The sequence below is a fragment of the Oncorhynchus mykiss genome, chromosome 3, assembly GCF_013265735.2.
Source record: "Oncorhynchus mykiss isolate Arlee chromosome 3, USDA_OmykA_1.1, whole genome shotgun sequence".
NCBI classification, from domain to species: domain Eukaryota; kingdom Metazoa; phylum Chordata; class Actinopteri; order Salmoniformes; family Salmonidae; genus Oncorhynchus; species Oncorhynchus mykiss.
The window spans coordinates 45,355,439-45,371,875 of record NC_048567.1 but is presented as its reverse complement, the minus strand read 5'-3'; the positions used below and the strand labels follow the sequence as shown (position 1 = coordinate 45,371,875).

Here is a 16,437-nt window from a genome sequence, read left to right as displayed (position 1 = left end):
ACAGCGCCTTTGAGTGAAAAATCTGTCAGACAGCACGGGAGTTGCTGCTCTCGGTCCTCAAACAGCCCTTTCCTTGCTGCTGGAGTGAAGGTGCTTTTATAAACCCAATCATTGCGTAACAATTCTAAAAGGCAATCACCTATTACAAATCAAATCAAATTAAAATGAGTTACTAGTATTATTTCTCAACTAGTAATTGAAGCACGCTTCTTATTCGCCTGTGCATAGGTAACAGAAGGCAGGTTTCATTCACGCGTCACACTATTTTGCAATGAGCTGGAGGCAGTAAGAATTTTGAAAACATGTACTTAATTGTTTGAAACCTGAACGTTTTACTACATATTATGAATCCGACCATATGCATGGCATTTGGAAGTCTTCCATATGCCATTGAAAGCAGTAGACTATTTCTCTCGTGTGCTATTGGTTTTCAAATCAACTTTATTTCATTGTCCAGTAGCCAAAGGCACAATCCTAGTCAAATTAGCAACCCATGCTAGTCTTTGCATCTTTAGATCTCCCCTCTTTCTAAATTTCTAATGGATATTTTCCTCTCTGTGGTTTCCCACTGATTGTATTATGGAATGAACATCCACACCTAGCCTACTGCCTTGTCTGCATTGCTACACTTATAATGTGAAGATATAATAGTTTATCAACATTTTACACTAAATGTTCTGATCGGTTGTATCAGCCTCATTGCTTTTTTAACGTTGTTTTATGTAGCCTACTACTTTGGGATCTATGGTCCCACAACTGTCCCAGAGTCTGTTTGGAATAGGCTATTTCTTTCTCGCCAAGCTGACCAATAAAATAGGTAAACTTTTCTACTATAGGAGATAGTAGATTGACATAGACTAGTGATTTGACTGTTCGTTACTCGTCTTGTTGGCTGAGGAAAAGTACATGTGGACAGTTACTCTAAAATCTTCAAAGTGCGCATCGGAATTCGGTATGGATGCACGTCGTTGCATGTTCTGTTAAGATTAATTACCCTAATCTAAATGGGATTTCTGTACTTCCGAGAACCGTGGGTGGACGGCCTAACCAAGTTACGAACCCAATTCATACGGGTCTGATAAATTGAAATGCTGCCAGGCAAATGTCCAGTGCCACATTTTACTAACGGAAACCCTGCTTGGCGGGCTAAGCTAAAGTGCTCCATGATCTCTCTGACATAGCTTCGTCTGTTTGTGTGTGTGTGTGTGTCTGCCTTTCTGTCTGAGTGAGTGTGTGTCTTTGTTTGTCCATCCAAGTTATTATCACCGGGGGCGGCAAAATCATGTCCCAGTGTGGCTGCCCTAAATCCCTCTCAGGGAGAATTACGACAGGCCTTAATCGCCATGGCAGTCACCTAGCAGTCGACTTCATGCCTCTATTAAGTCGAGAGGTGTTCTCTCAGACAAACAAGATGATGATGACAAACTAGGTTAACCCCCTTGAGGCTTTCCAAACGTTATCTGTCTACCACACTGACCCGGACTCTGTTTTTATCAATATCGCAAGCAATAACAGAATAAGCCAATTTTGTACATACCTACAGTAAAAGAGAAAAACAAATCTACCAAATCTATTCATTTAAAATGTTGATTACTTCTCCCTGCCATTACCATTCACCTAATTGCCAACATATGATGGGGTCCGTGGGTCGCCGGTGTGCCATGACTGGGGCCCCTGGGCAAGAAAAGGTTGAAGACCCCTGTGTTAAATCGCGGCACTCGTCAATAATCAAATATCAACGCTGGCACAGAGCGAACAAGGCAAATTTACCTTATCTGGGCCGGAGGTCATTGGTATGAACTATGAATGAGACAGACAGTAAAAATACACAGAAACACAAGTGGATTCATACCTTTATCAATGAGGTGCAAACAATAGCGCCGGCGTTCACCATGGGGTTGTGGGGCTTATCTGGAATTAAAAAAAAGGGAAAAAAATATACACCAACTTAAAATATTGATTACAAATCTCAAAGACCTAGAGTGGGAATGATTCCTTGCCTTTTCAAAAATGTACTACGGTATCGGTTATAAATGCTTGCTACGAAGAATGTTGGAGTGACGTGGCTTTCATTGTAAAAATGACATACAAATTCCTAGAACCATATCAAAATAGACCACTGTCAACACTAGACAATCCATTAATAATTTAGCAACCCTTTTTTTAAATGTATTGTAATCAAATGTCATTTGGCATAGAGCACTGAGAACAGATGCAAGCCTGCACTTGAATCAATCAGGTTTGTTATTCAAACATGACAGACAAACACTTTCTCTCCGACTACTTAGATACTAATGAGATTTGTCAGGGTTAGGGGCAAAGTGAAATGAACACTAAACAAACAAAATGATCTGGGTCCTGCTCAATGTCCAAATGTCAAGGCTACTTCTCTCGCTGCAGTGAGTCTTAACCTCCTTACATAACAGTCACCAAATTGACACAGCTATCCTGGCACCTCCACCAGGAGATTCTGAGAACAGTGGCACATGGCCCACGCAGACAGGGGATGATAAAGACCAGGGCCCGTATCCACAAAGTGTCTGAAAGTAGGAGTCCTGATCTAGGCTCTGTCCTTATATATAAAAATAAATAAAAAATCACATTTATTATGATCTAAAAGGCTAAACTGATCATAGATCAGCACTCTTACTCTGAGAAGTTTTGAGGATATGGCCCCAGATTGCTACTCAGATGTGCACCAGCACTAAGGATTATGGGGTTTCAGTGACTGAACGCAACCCTGAGACGATTAGTGCCTTCAGAAAGTACTCATACCCCTAGACTTATTCCACATTTTATTGTTACAGCGCAAATTAAAAATGGATACAATTTATATTTTTACCACCCATCTACACACAACACCCTATAATGACAAAGTACATTTTTTGTTGTTGAAAATTTTGCAAATGTATTGAGAATGAAATAAAGAAACATTGAGTCAATACTTTGTAGAAGCACCTTTGTCAGCGATTACAGCAGTGAATCTTTCTGGGTAAGTTTCTAAGAGCTTTCCACAACTGGATTGTGTAATATTTGCACATTAATCTTTTCAAAATTATTCAAGCTCTGCCAAATTGATTGTTGATCATTGCTAGACAACCATTTGTAGGTCTTGCAATAGATGTTCAATTAGATTTAAGCCAAAACTAACTCAGCCACTCAGGAACATTCGATGTGTACTTGGTAAGCAACTTCAGTGTACATTTGGCCTTGTGTTTCAGGTTATTGTCCTGCTGAAAGGTGAATGAATCTGTGTCTGGTGGAAAGCAGATTTTGCTACTGAAAAACTCCCCAGTATAATTAATAACCTCAGCATGCTCAAAGGGATATTCAATTTATGTAATAGGTATCCTTCTTTGTGAAGCATTTGAAAACCTCCCTAGTCTTTGTGGTTGAATCTGTGTTTGAAATTCACTGCGGGACCTTACAGATAATTGTGTGTGTGGGGTACAGAGGTGAAGTAGTAAAAAAAACATTTTAAAACACTTTTATTGGACACAGAGTGAGTCCATGCAATTTATTATGTGACTTGTTAAGCACATTTTTATTCCTGAACTTATTTAGGCTTGCCATAACAAAGGGGTTGATTACTTACTGACTCAAGACATTTCAGCTTTTCATTTTGAAATAATTTTAATAAAAAAAATAAAAATCAGGCTATAACACCAAATATGGAAAAAGTCAAGGGTGTTAATACTTTCTGCCGGCACGTCATTACATACTGTATCTTTATGACGCGCGCAAATTTAACCGAGTTGTCAATGTATTGAAATGGTGGAGGTAACCCCTGAACATATCCAATACAAATATATAGTTATCGTTTGCTCTGATTTACCAGCACAAGCATTTCCTATTTCTTGGGGTGAGGAGGACAGTGAAACGTATCCTCCATTTGGTAGTCAAATGTATTGAGGCAATGAAGGTCACCTTTACTTTGACTACATAATGTGTGTGTAGGAAAAAACATTGAGGTTTCCGTACAGCCAGCTTGGACACACACAACCCTTTGGGACTCTTGACAGGTTCTCTTCTATTCCAGGGTCACCATTGATCTTTCCATTGGTATTCTGAGAGGGAGCAAGATGTAGAATCATAGGTGGAAAAGCAAGCAGGAGGACACTGTGTGAGACCCCCGACTCCTCATCATACGTCAGCCCACCCCTACTGAGCAGAGGGAGGGAATGACCTCTGAATCATTCAAGTTTCATCGTCGCCATAGCAACAGTTGCCGAAAGGCCAAGTTGGATTGAAAATAGACTAAGCCGGTTGGGGTTGGTGTGGTGCAAGTAAGGGCCTCTCCCCACTCTTTTTAATGTCAACATTTACAACCAATCAGCCCGCCTTGTATTCCGCGGTGGATGCGTCATCAGCTGGAGAGCAGTTAGAAAGCAGTGGCATCTATAACCGTGTTGGATGGATGATGACGCTCGAGGCATCGATGTGTAGACCGAGGGGACTGGAGAAAGAGACATCACTTGTGGGCTCTTCATCAAAAGCACTTAAGAGGTAAAACAATCAAACAAAGGGGATGGCGAGAGGACAGGGGACCGGGGCGTTCAAAGGCAAAGCGGCTATGACGTACGTTGATCTAGCTATGTCATACTGCTCAGGAAAATACCCTTTTTATTTATTTTAGATGTCTGGACACAGGTGGAAAAAAAGTCCACTTCGACACAGTGATGCTGTACCTGCCTATTTACCTGACCTGTATTGATTTGAAATAACATTTGATGACAGGGATACAGAATTTAACGGTGTGATCTGGATTCAACATTATTGTGATTTGGATTCAAACTGGTCCCTGGCATGATCGGAGGGGCTTTCCCCATTCTGGTCATTCTAGTCTAATTCTGTGCCCCAGCAGGATCAGCTCTGAGAAACAGCTCACCGTCCTCGTCCAGGAAGAGCTTGTTGAAGCGCAGGCCGCTGGGCTCCTTCCCGATGAAGCGGTGCACGTACTCGGTGCCGTGGTCGTGCACCGCGATGGCGTACTTCAGCGGCTTCACACACGACTGCAAGCAGAAGGGGACCTTGGTGTCGCCTACCGTGTGTCTGAAGAGAAACAAAAGCAGGCTTAAGTACAGGTTAATCCAGTCCCACTTCCCTGTTCTTTAAGGCCTCCTACACATCACAAAACAGATTCACCTTGTTTGACTTTACGTGTCATCACGTCACATGATAAACTGATGTGAGAGAAGCTTTAAGGTAATAATAACACTGATATCACAAGAACGGCCTGAGGACAGTTAGAAATTGTTCATAAAAATATAATTTCAATGCAGATATTGGCTTCAACTATGCCAAGAACCGCTGTGTGCATGCAGGAACTATTCAACTGGGGAGGTTTTCTTGTTGCGGCTGAACACTAAAGCAGTGTGCAATATCTGGAGCACATGATGGCTCTGTCAACACCATTTCAAACCATATAATCAAGTGGGGGGGAGGCGTGAGCGAGTAAACATATTGTTACAGAAGGTCACCATGACCAGACATCGTCACTCATGGGCCGTCATTAAAGGAGACGGGGAGAGGAGACACAGAAAAGTGAGAAGCTCAGAAGGGGGTGGAAGAAAGTGAAAACGAGGTAGAGGGAGAAAGAGTGTAGCGGATGGAGTACAGACGGAACAAAAAAGGAGACAGGGTAGAAGGAAAGAGAGATGAAGAGCAGAAATAGAGAAACCGAGAGGAAGAGGTAGGTTGAAAGAGAGAGGGGGAATAGATAAGACGGAGAAAGACAGTAAGAACGACAGAGAAAGAAAAGGAGAGCTGCTAAGGGGCATCCAGATAGCTGCCCCTCCGAATTTAGTGCATCATGGTGTTTCAACATGCTGTAAATCATAAAAACCGAACATAAACAAAACACCTCATTCCAATGTTATCTTTATGACTTTCTATCTTACAGCAAACATCATAAAGAGAGATTGTGTTTTTATATGTCTGTAAAGACACTCAAACACCCCCTAAGATTGGTTGTTATTTTACTATATCTATTATCAATGAGTGCGCCAGAACTAAACTGCGGACCCCACATCGTAATGTTTGGCTTCTACTGGAAGTTTAGCTGGCCCTTATCCCAGTTCAGATGGCCTTGAGATATCCTATCACTGGGTAAATTTGCAGATGTTAAATAGCGGGACGCATGTGCATTTTCAGTGTTGCCAACTGTTGACCAACTTACCAACTGTTGGTCTTAAAGATAATAATAATAACCCTGTCTCAATCACATGATAAAAGCTTTGTTGAGTACATATTGGTGGGGGTGAGGCGCGAGTCTAACCTTTGTCCATCCACGGTACACAGAGACACGGCCCACAGGTCTGGGCTAAATTTGGCAAGCTGGGGAATGTAGTCTGCAACCTGTGGTGGAGAGAAAAATAGTTCCAACACCTGTAATCCAAACTGTTCGTGTAAGACTCCCTTGATAAAAATACATAGTCTGAGAAAGAAAAAAAAGGTGCCGTCTAGAACCTAAAAATGGTTATTCGGCTGTTCCCATAGGAGAACCATTTTTGGTTCCAGGTAGAACACTTTTGAGTTCATGGGGACAGCCGAAGAACCCTTTTTTCTAAGCGTGTACAGGTAAGCACACACACAGAAGAAAAGGATACATAACAAAACTCCAGCTACACACAATATCTGCCATTGACGATACCACAGAGGAGGTGGAAGACAAAGAAAAAAAGGTGAAAGGGGCAGACTACAGGAACAACGAGAAGGATGGCGTCCACCCACCTCCCCCAGGATGGGCTGATTACCAACCTGGCCTTCGGTCAGATTTTTGGCACTCTCGTAGAGCTCGTCGATGTGAGAAGAGAAGGACTGGAAGTCGGGGATGACAAACTTCTTGCGGAAGGCCTGGGTGAGCAAGACTATGTTGCTCTGGACACATCTGGAGGAAGGAGGGTGGTAGAGGTTATTTGGACATTACATGACACGAGTCCCTTTTAGCTCAGGTAGTTAGCATGGAGCTAACATAGCCATGGTGAGCAACAAAATAGACACTAAACTGACAAAAAAAATGTTTTATAGTGATTAGTTCTGACTTCTAAACTTAAATATAAAATATCCTTATTCATGTCACTGAGGGAGAGAGGGGAATGTAGAATGTTTACATTCGGTCGGAACATGTTATTGTTAGACATCAGGGATACATGGGAAGGAGAAGGGCCACAGTCTGGTACAAGTCAGGAATATGGGCCGAAGTCAGGTCAGATGAGGTGAGAAAGACCATGCATCACTGAAGTCCTGTCTAGTAACAGAGATGTACTGGCTGTTCAGATGTGTAAGGATGAATGTTTAAATACCAGCGCTTGTGTAAATACATCTCTGTCTTATGCAGCTGTGTGACCCAGTGGGTGAAGAAGAAGAAAAAAAACACTTGTTTGAGCTTTACTAATTGTCCGCGAGTTTGTGCTCTTGGTTTAGAACCTAACAATAGCCTGGGGCCACGGGATGAAATACTAATTGATAGTCAAACAAAAAAAAAACACATGAACACGTCGCATGCACACACACAAAAACATTATGGGTAAGTGGGGGGGAAACATAGGCCTAATATAAGTATTCCCAGAAAGCTCTCAGTTAACGCCTGGTTAACTTAAGATAAACAAAACTCACTTACTGTAGCTTTGCGAGTGCTACATGAACATTCATAAAAAGATGCTCATCTCAACGACCACAGTATATGGCCTACTAAAAAGAAAAAAGTGAGGTGGCAACTAGGGCATGTTCGATCATTTTATTTTTATTTCATTTAACCCTTATCCAACTCGGTTAAGAACAAATTCTTGTTTACAATGACGGCCTACACCAGCCAAACCCGGACGACGTGCGCCGCCCTATGGAACTCCCAATCGCGGCCGCTTGTGATAGTCTGGATTCGAACCAGGGTGTCTGTAGCGACGCCTCTAGCACTGAGATGCAGTGCCTTATTCCTAAAGATCCTTGGGACCTGGCCTAGCTCTTCCATCCTTGAAGAACAAATCGATAACCATACTGTATCTAAAAAAAGGTTTGAATGCATGGTTTCTTGTGGGATACTGTTTTCAACGTCCCGCCAGGCCTCAGGAGAGCGTTGCTAGCCAATATTAGCATTTAACACATTGAAGGATATAACACCCAGGTGTGTCCAGGAGACAGACATCCCACAGTTCCATCACCATCCCTCTGCTGCAATCATTTACATACGCGTCCCTCAGGGAGCTATAAGCTAGGCCTTGGAGACTCAGCGAGCAGGCTGCTGTTACAGAAATGTTCCAGGGACAAACTATTCCAGGGGGGGTGAATAACAGAAGGGTTGTCTTTAGGGAACCACCCAGAATGAACTGTATACGCACACAGACTTTTCTGGAAACCACAAGGACAACTATTGTACCAAGCAGCACTTCCTCTAGATGCAGATGAAAACAGGAAGACTGGCATGGGCATAACTAGGCACGGCGTGTGGACATGGAGACCAGTTTGGCTCCGGACAGACGGACCAGTTTCAGTGTGACTGTATCGTAGTGCCATCACTCGTTTCCGCCTTGCCCCGGTGTCTTAAAAATAGCTGACCATTGCCACACATAGATATTTGACATTTCATTTGTGGTGATGGGTGACACTGGGCAGAAAAGCAGGCAGCGAACACCTGACACGGCACCAGCCGAGCAATCATGTGAGCTCTACACAAGACATTACCATTTGCAATGTTCAGAATGCAGCCCTGGGTCGTATTCGTTAGGCAACAAACGTTAGAAACAGGGAGGGACTACCTGAACTTCTCCAATAAAGAAATGTTTTTCCGTTACAAAACATTTTGATACAGTGTGCCCTAATGTATACAACCCTGACGTTGCAAGCACCGCACGCCAATCAACGGAGACATTTGAGCCTACGACCGAACACTGCAGTACATAGACTTTCTGTGGTTTGGCTCTGCTACTCCAGGAGGTCCGGACCCCCTGTCTAGTCTAACGTCCATCAGCAGCAGAAATGACGAGTGGACAGAGCCTATCATTTTACACAGTGCCCTGTCAATGTTAACCTGGCCAGCCTACTACCACCCACACCCACAATGTATTCAGCGGGTGACAACAGAGAGAATGAAAGTGCCTGGTCAGTGGTTCCCAAACCCCCCCCCCCCCCTTTTTTTTTTTTTACCTCAGTCCAGCTTTCAACATACTCTTGAAAGTTGTAATAGTAGAATGCAATTTCGAAATTGTGTAGAGCATCACCAGTTTTCCTCTTGTCATATCAGTCATTGCAAACCTTAGAGAGCCATTTATAACTTGTTAGAAATGTCCAGATCAAGTAGCCCATGTCAACTAAATGTTTTTTTTTTGCTAGGTTATTCAGCCCATAGATTTTGTTGTAGCGTTTGAGTCGCTAAAATATATCACATGAATACACGTTAGACATGGCAAAATATATAGAAATGCAAGAAAAATGTGGTTTAAAAACAGCAACATTTTCTCTGCCCCCGCATAACAAAATGTGTAGAATTGCAGGAAATAAATTTCCCTGCAAAATTCTCTCCACCATCAAGAGGGGTGTGAACAGTTTGTGTCCTGAACAGTACTTGTGCCAATAGTAAGACATGGTACGTGGGATGTTCCCCAATGCAGGAAGGGTGGACTGGGTGCAAAGATTTGGGAACCCCTCTGCTAATTGGCCAGTTAGGGCAGTGTAGCTTAACGGTGTCCAGAGCGTGATGTTAAGTAAGATGAGGAAGGGAGAAAGAATGAGTGTACTCATACACTGCTAAGTCATTTCCCTTCGCCACAGAAGCTTAGAAATAAGACACCGCGTTGGCCGCTAATGACAACTGTCAGGCCCAGTGTGCGCGTGGCTGTAATCAAGCTCGTGGGTGTAACCAAGCTTGTTTGTCTTTGAGTAAGATGGGGGTGGGGGGCGTACACGCTAGGGCTGGGAATTGCCAGGGACCTCACGATCCGATATTAGCACGATACTTATGTGTCGATACTGCGATTCTATATGGATTGCCCTTCGATACCGCCAGTTTATTGCAATTTGAGGTTCCAAACATATTGCTCACTGTACCAGTACCAGTCAAAAGTTTGGACACACCTACTCAGTCAAGGGTTTTACATTGTAGAATAATAGTAAAGACGTCAAAACTATAACATAACACATGCTGCAGTGAGCACATGATGTCCTGTGTCATGGCGCTATACGTGAGCCTGACCGACATCCTATTGGCTCTGGTGGGGGTCTCGGTCTGATAGAACCTGTTCTGGAAGGGTTTGGGGTTACGCTCTCTGTTAAGCCACCCCATTATAATGCATTATGAATGCACTTTAGATGGCCTATTATCACGTCACGTTCACTATGGCATAGCGGACGACACGACCTCCTGTACGCATTCGTAACAGCTCAGGGCTCATCGTCAAAGCCTTTTGTGGCCAAAAGACAACTGCATTACTCAGAGGTGGTAATATACATTAAAGACATGCTATAAGCATTCATAATAGCTCATCATACCGATAATGTATTTACAATGCATTTTAAAACGTGCGGCTCATAGAAACAAAGTGACATCACCGGGATTAGTTAGTTTCCATTGAGGTGACAAGGTTCAGGACAGGATGTCAACAATTAGGGTCAATCTGGGCCGTGTGACATTGTGGCAGGAAGTAGATCACTGGGTTTCCTCTAGCTTGGCACAGGCGGGCGAGACGTGAATAATGGATTCCATCTTAACCCAGAGAAGAGACGGGCTGAATGATTCATGAGCTAGAGCTGTTATGATGAGGAAAACACGCAGGAACTGGAGCTCTGCCTGCACAGACACGTCAACTCGCAGTCATGAATCAATCATCCCTCATTAGGGCTTTTCACACTACTGAGACGAGATGAGCTGAGCTGGTCGGGTTAGGCATTCACCATAGTTGCTTGAACAGTGCTGAAAGCCAGCCTTGTTCGGGTGGGCCAATATTGTGAAAAGAGTAATGCATAGCCAACAGCATATTCACGCCCCACTCTATCAATACATATATCGTTAACACTACTGATTCGCATCGGGAACAACACTTACTTCTTGAAGAGGTCTCTGTCCAGCATGACTCCGTCCGAGGTGTTCTTCAGGGTGACTTTAAGGGTGTCCATGCATTCCTTCAGCCGGGGATCTCCTGTGCGTAGTCCCGTGGCCTTTAGTGCCTGCAGAGGGGGGAAGAGTCACAACTCTGGTTTAGCCTTGGTGAGCCAGCACTGAGCAGTCACAGAAACTCGGTTAACATTGGTGGGCCCAAAGTAGGGAGAAGAAAAAAAAACATCCTTGGTGTTGAAAGGCGTATGAAAAGCGGCCATTCCTGGTCTCTTCTCCTTTATTAGCACTGACCAGACCTGATTAGCTCTCTGTGATCGTGAAGGAAAGGAATCAAAGAAAGGAAGCTATTCAAGCAGCCTGGGAGAACAGTTATAGAAGACAGGCAAAGTCCTGAAGAAAAATCAAAATAAAAAACAGTATATACTATATATAGCCAGAGACTGTTTGTGCCATCATGGCAACTCGTCACCGATTGTCATGCCAAATAGAAATGAATTTGGCAAGAGCACAACCAGATCTGGGACCTAAAGACCAATATTAAAATCAGCCGATATTGGCCTTTTACTGATATCGGACGATAATTCCACCGATATTCGATAAATAGAATAAAGGCAAATATGTTCCTTTTCCCCCCCAACTTCATCGTTATAGTTAGGACGCTCAAACACGAGGTTACCACATGATTACGGGAAGCCGCTTTCTCAGCAAAACCTCTCACAGGCCTAGCCTGGTTCAAAATCCACATGTGCATCAGGGAAGAGAAGCTGTGAAGTAGCAGAGTCACGAAGCTGCGTTTCCTCCCGTAAAACCCAGGGGCTATTATTTGACTGTGTGTACATGTTTGTATTCACCTAGTGTTCCTAATATTGTGTCAGAATCGGCGTGTGGGTTTGGGTGCGTGAGTGTGTTTAATCATATGCTGGCCCGCAGATCTTCTCCTATGCCATTACATATGCCGTCACGTTGGGAAAAACTGTCAGGAAAATAGTTCTCTCCATAAGATTTGTTTCATGAAAATTGTGAAGAAAAAAAATCTATGGCTGTAAATATAGGCATATGTGATTCTTGGTATCATAACAGCGATAATCAGACTACGTTCCGACAGAATCACCTATATTCACAACAGCCCTATTTCCCTGACAGTTTTTCCCTTGGCACACAACAGAAACATTTTGAGTTTCAGAACTAGACGGTCATACACTTGTTTGAGGACGTTACAGCAGGTCAGCACAACCACCAGCGGGGAGAGCCTGCTGTAGCCGTTATCCCAATCATCTACAGTATGCCTAAAATGGGTCAAACAACTCATTGATATACTATGGGGCTACGGCTCAAGCCAAGCTGGGCACAGTTCTTAACCCAATATCCCTGGTTAAGAAAATGAACACAGTTCCTAGTTCCCTAAAAAAGGGATTGAGTAGCAGACACAGGAGAACGTTGGAGAATGCCCTACCACAAAAAACAACAATGTGTGCAAGGTTCTGTTACGCATTCCTCCTACCCAGGGAAGGGAGTAAAGAAAGCAGTGAAGAGGACACTGGTGATAAATAGCCCAATAAGATCAGATAAGCTGGAGTAATAAAGGATGGTGTGTGTGTCAACAACCTCAACAACCTCAATCTGTGATGTGTGACACAGAGGACAAATGGCTAAATGTCGTGATAGGGCCGGGGGGGGGGGGGGGGGGGGGGAGAGAGAATAGATTTCACACCCTTCAACCACCTCCCCATCACTCTGTCTGAGGACTCACTTCAATTATCTCTAGACAGGAGACGGGGCAGCAGCAGTGATCCAACGCTTATGAAATAAGCCCGTCGTGATAATGAATTTGGCAATAATATGATCATGTGGATGGCGCCAATGGAAAACTGTGTGGTGGTGCTGAAGTATGTAGCATGATCAGTGTAACCTTATGTAGTTAATGTTACTAAAAATGTAATTACGATAGTGATGTGCAATTGTGTCGCTCTGAATAGGATGTTGTAAATATAATAATGCTGATAACAACAATGATAATATTAATGAAGATGATGGTTACAGCATCAAATAATCTGAGAACAATGGTGTCTAATAATGAAAATGGGTTAGGATGGTGTGTGTGTGTGTGTGTGTGTGTGTGTGTGTGTGTGTGTGTGTGTGTGTGTGTGTGTGTGTGTGTGTGTGTGTGTGTGTGTGTATGACTCACTGTGAGAAATTTGTGAACGGGGATCTTCTCCTGGCCCTCTGCGATGGTGTAGAAGAGCAGGTCCTCCAGACTGGGCAGGATGCCTGCCTTCCTTCTCCTGTAGGGAAGGAACACACAGGAACACAAGATGTCAGAGAGCAGTACATTTAATAATACCTTTAGAAATACAGGGTGGTTGTCACTTCCATAATAGAACTGTAATTCATAGAAAGGACATATCCGCTTTAGACTACTGCAATTGAGCTGGTACGTCATTGAAATGTAAATTGATGTACCGAATTACTACCACAAAGATGGCCGCCGGCCCAACCACCGAAAGTCAACTTGCATGGAAATGTCTTTTCTATTACCTATATTTCTATGATTCCCATAGGTTTCCTATGGACGATTGACAGTAGAATTTAAAACAAACAATATTCCCCATTCAAGTCAACATGCTCTGATCCATTTGAATGTAGAAATGCCTATTTTATTCCCATTTTAGTAAATTTATCAGCCAAACACGACACCCATCCTGCATTGAAGAGCATGCCGTGTCAACACAAACACTAGGGTCCGGAACCTATTTGCCAGGATCCAGTACCTTTCGTGACAAGATTATTATTTTTTTTTTTACTGTTCGCAATGGAAAAAAATTCTAATAAAAGCCATCAGAGTTAATTTGATTTGCCTCTAATTTCCCTGCCCCATTTTATCAACATCCAAATTGTCCTATTGAGCAAAAAGCATTGTTTTACAGACTAAAACAAAAGAGAGGCTTTTGGCACCAGCGCACATTAGCCACCGCCGGTGGGTGAGCATCATTGGGTGAGCCAGTGAAACTGGAATTTTTTTTTTTTTTTTTTAGGACTATCATTTCCTCCTCCTATTGTACAATGTGTGTGTCTCCACACACACACACACACACCTAGGTCTAGGCTACTGACGTTTTCATTGATCTCATATTCTCAATTTGACAGTGTCATTTCAAATCACGACCCTCAGACGACTTGTTGGAAGTTTTGGCTAAACCAGACATCACAGTTCCACTTGAATTTGAGTTACATGAACCAAAGGAAATGGAAGAAAGAAGAAAATAGCAGAAGGAGGTCAGCCAGCTTGTTTGTGTTTGTCCAGAGCCATTCTCACCAGGTTAAATAAAGGGTTTATCTAGCGGCTGTTGATGTGGTATTATCACATTAGGTGAGGGATTTCTGAAGCTCGCGTTGGAAGGCCTGCATGTGTGGGAGCGTCCATATATATATGCGTCCCTGTGCATTTCTGTGGTCGCGTGGTTAAATAAAGTGGTTACCTAACCCTGTTGATGTTCTATCCCTGTTATCACGTTAGAGAGGGCTTACGGTTGCCTGCACTGGCAAAGCAGAGTGGGATTGCCATCTGTAGCTCAGCGACTGACTGTGCATGGCAGTGGCACAGTTACCAAGAGTGACAGACGAGACTACCACTTTCAAGGCGCCCGTCAAAACACAGTCACTTGCCAGCCGAGCTACCACCGTTTAAATACAGTCTCGCCACGGGCGTCTGTACTTTAAAGTCATTACTGCTGGTCACAGTTGACATGTTTTTTTTTTAACATGTTAAGTTAAGAGTACTTCCTGTAGTTTCTGGGTGTCTGAGAATAAGAGAATAAGTCACATCTGGTTTTCAGGGCATGGCTAGTGTTGCAAGGAGATGATGGGGGTGGGGGGGACTCTTTGGATCAAATCTCTGACATCCCCTCTGGATGTCTGATCCATAGGTATGCAGTGCAGTGAGGAACTGGGAAATACATCGCACAAATGTCACAGACAAGAGGTAAACAGGGGGGGGATGTAAGGTAGAGGAGACCGAGATAGCGAGAGAAAAACAATATCTACCTGTGAGAGACAAAAATAGTAATATACTTACAGACACAAAATGTAAAGCAAGCAGGACGATGGAGAGAAAGAGGGGGAAAGAAAACAGGCAAAAACAAATGAGACATTAAACACACAGAACAGGAACCCAACCCTTTGTCATACTCCTGGCAATAACCATTGGTGTCATCATCATCATCACCCTAGAGGTACCACTACTTATGGATACCCCACCACTGGAGAGAAACATCCATGCCCTGGAAGAGTTACAAAAAAAAGGAGGAAACCTCCTGAGAATCCTCAGGAAAGCCTATGTAATGGGTCAATTGTGGCTACCAAAACATACAGTAGGTAAATACAGTTAAACAAATATTCTCTCTATGCATGCTATTAGTGGAAATATCACATTGAGCAAGTATTGAGTTTGGAGACATATTAGTATTGAGTCATAAAGTTCCATGCATCATCCTCATTAGACCAAGAAATGAGTATTGAGTAAAGAGAGAGAGAGAGAGAGAGAGAGAGAGAGAGAGAGAGAGAGAGAGAGAGAGAGAAAGAGAGACAAAAAAGAGAAAAGAGCGGGAGACGAAAAAAAGAACGAGGGAGGAGAACTGCACTGGGCCTGCTGGTTTTAATTACACTTCCTGCTGTCTGCAGTGGGGTGACTAAGGACACACTCGCCTCTGTAGGTCAGACTGACACACGCAGTATCCAGCCTACTTTCTCAGCATTGGCTCCCACTGAGCACAAAACAAAGCAGATCGAGTCACACACATCCCCACTGAGAGTATAGGCTACACACACACACTGCCCAGTTCTCACCCTCACTCAGAGTTTACACACATCATGCTGTTCAGCACACACAGCCTACCATCCCCACTGTAATGTGTGATTGCCAGCTTGTAGAAAAAAATAAGGGAAATTAGTAACCGCTGGTTCTTTCAGCCATTCCTATGGGGGAAATTAAATTGGGAAAGAATAGGGTTTTGGGATAAACGCCGAAAATAAGGTTGGAGGTTAACACAGGCTTAAGAGATCTTATACATTTAATTCTATTAGATAATATCAGGGCCTCCCGAGTGGCGCAGTGGTCTAAGGCACTGCATCGCAGCGCTAGCTGTGCCACTTGAGATTCTGGGTCCAAGTCCAGGCTCCATTGCAGCCGGCCGCGACCGGGAGACCCATTGGGCGGCGCACAATTGGCCCAGCGTTGTCTGTGTCCCATCGTGCATCTGGCTTCCGGGTTAAGTAAGCATTTTGTCAAGAAGCAGTGTGGCTTGGTTGGGTTTCGGAGGATGCACGGCTCTTGACCTTTGCCTCTCCCGTGTCCGTACGGGAGTTGCAGCATTGAGACAAGACTAACTACCAAT

At 43.5% G+C, this 16,437-nt stretch overlaps 1 protein-coding gene across 7 annotated transcripts in view; it reads right to left on the bottom strand.

Moving 5' to 3' along the window:
• glsb (glutaminase b) overlaps nucleotides 1-16,437 on the bottom strand; it is a 59,173-nt gene that overhangs the window by 27,626 nt on the left and 15,110 nt on the right. For 4 of the 7 annotated variants that reach the window (XM_021596986.2, XM_036974230.1, XM_021596982.2 and 1 more), the window contains exons 2-7: nucleotides 13,233-13,329; nucleotides 11,036-11,157; nucleotides 6,733-6,889; nucleotides 6,278-6,357; nucleotides 4,889-5,052; nucleotides 1,853-1,911 (exon numbers count right to left, since the gene is read on the bottom strand). In XM_021596986.2, coding sequence (XP_021452661.2) covers nucleotides 1,853-1,911; nucleotides 4,889-5,052; nucleotides 6,278-6,357; nucleotides 6,733-6,889; nucleotides 11,036-11,157; nucleotides 13,233-13,329 — 679 coding nt within the window. The remainder of the gene's footprint in view (nucleotides 1-1,852; nucleotides 1,912-4,888; nucleotides 5,053-6,277; nucleotides 6,358-6,732; nucleotides 6,890-11,035; nucleotides 11,158-13,232; nucleotides 13,330-16,437) is intronic. The other 3 variants (XM_036974231.1, XM_021596984.2, XM_021596985.2) reach the window with 1 other exon arrangement.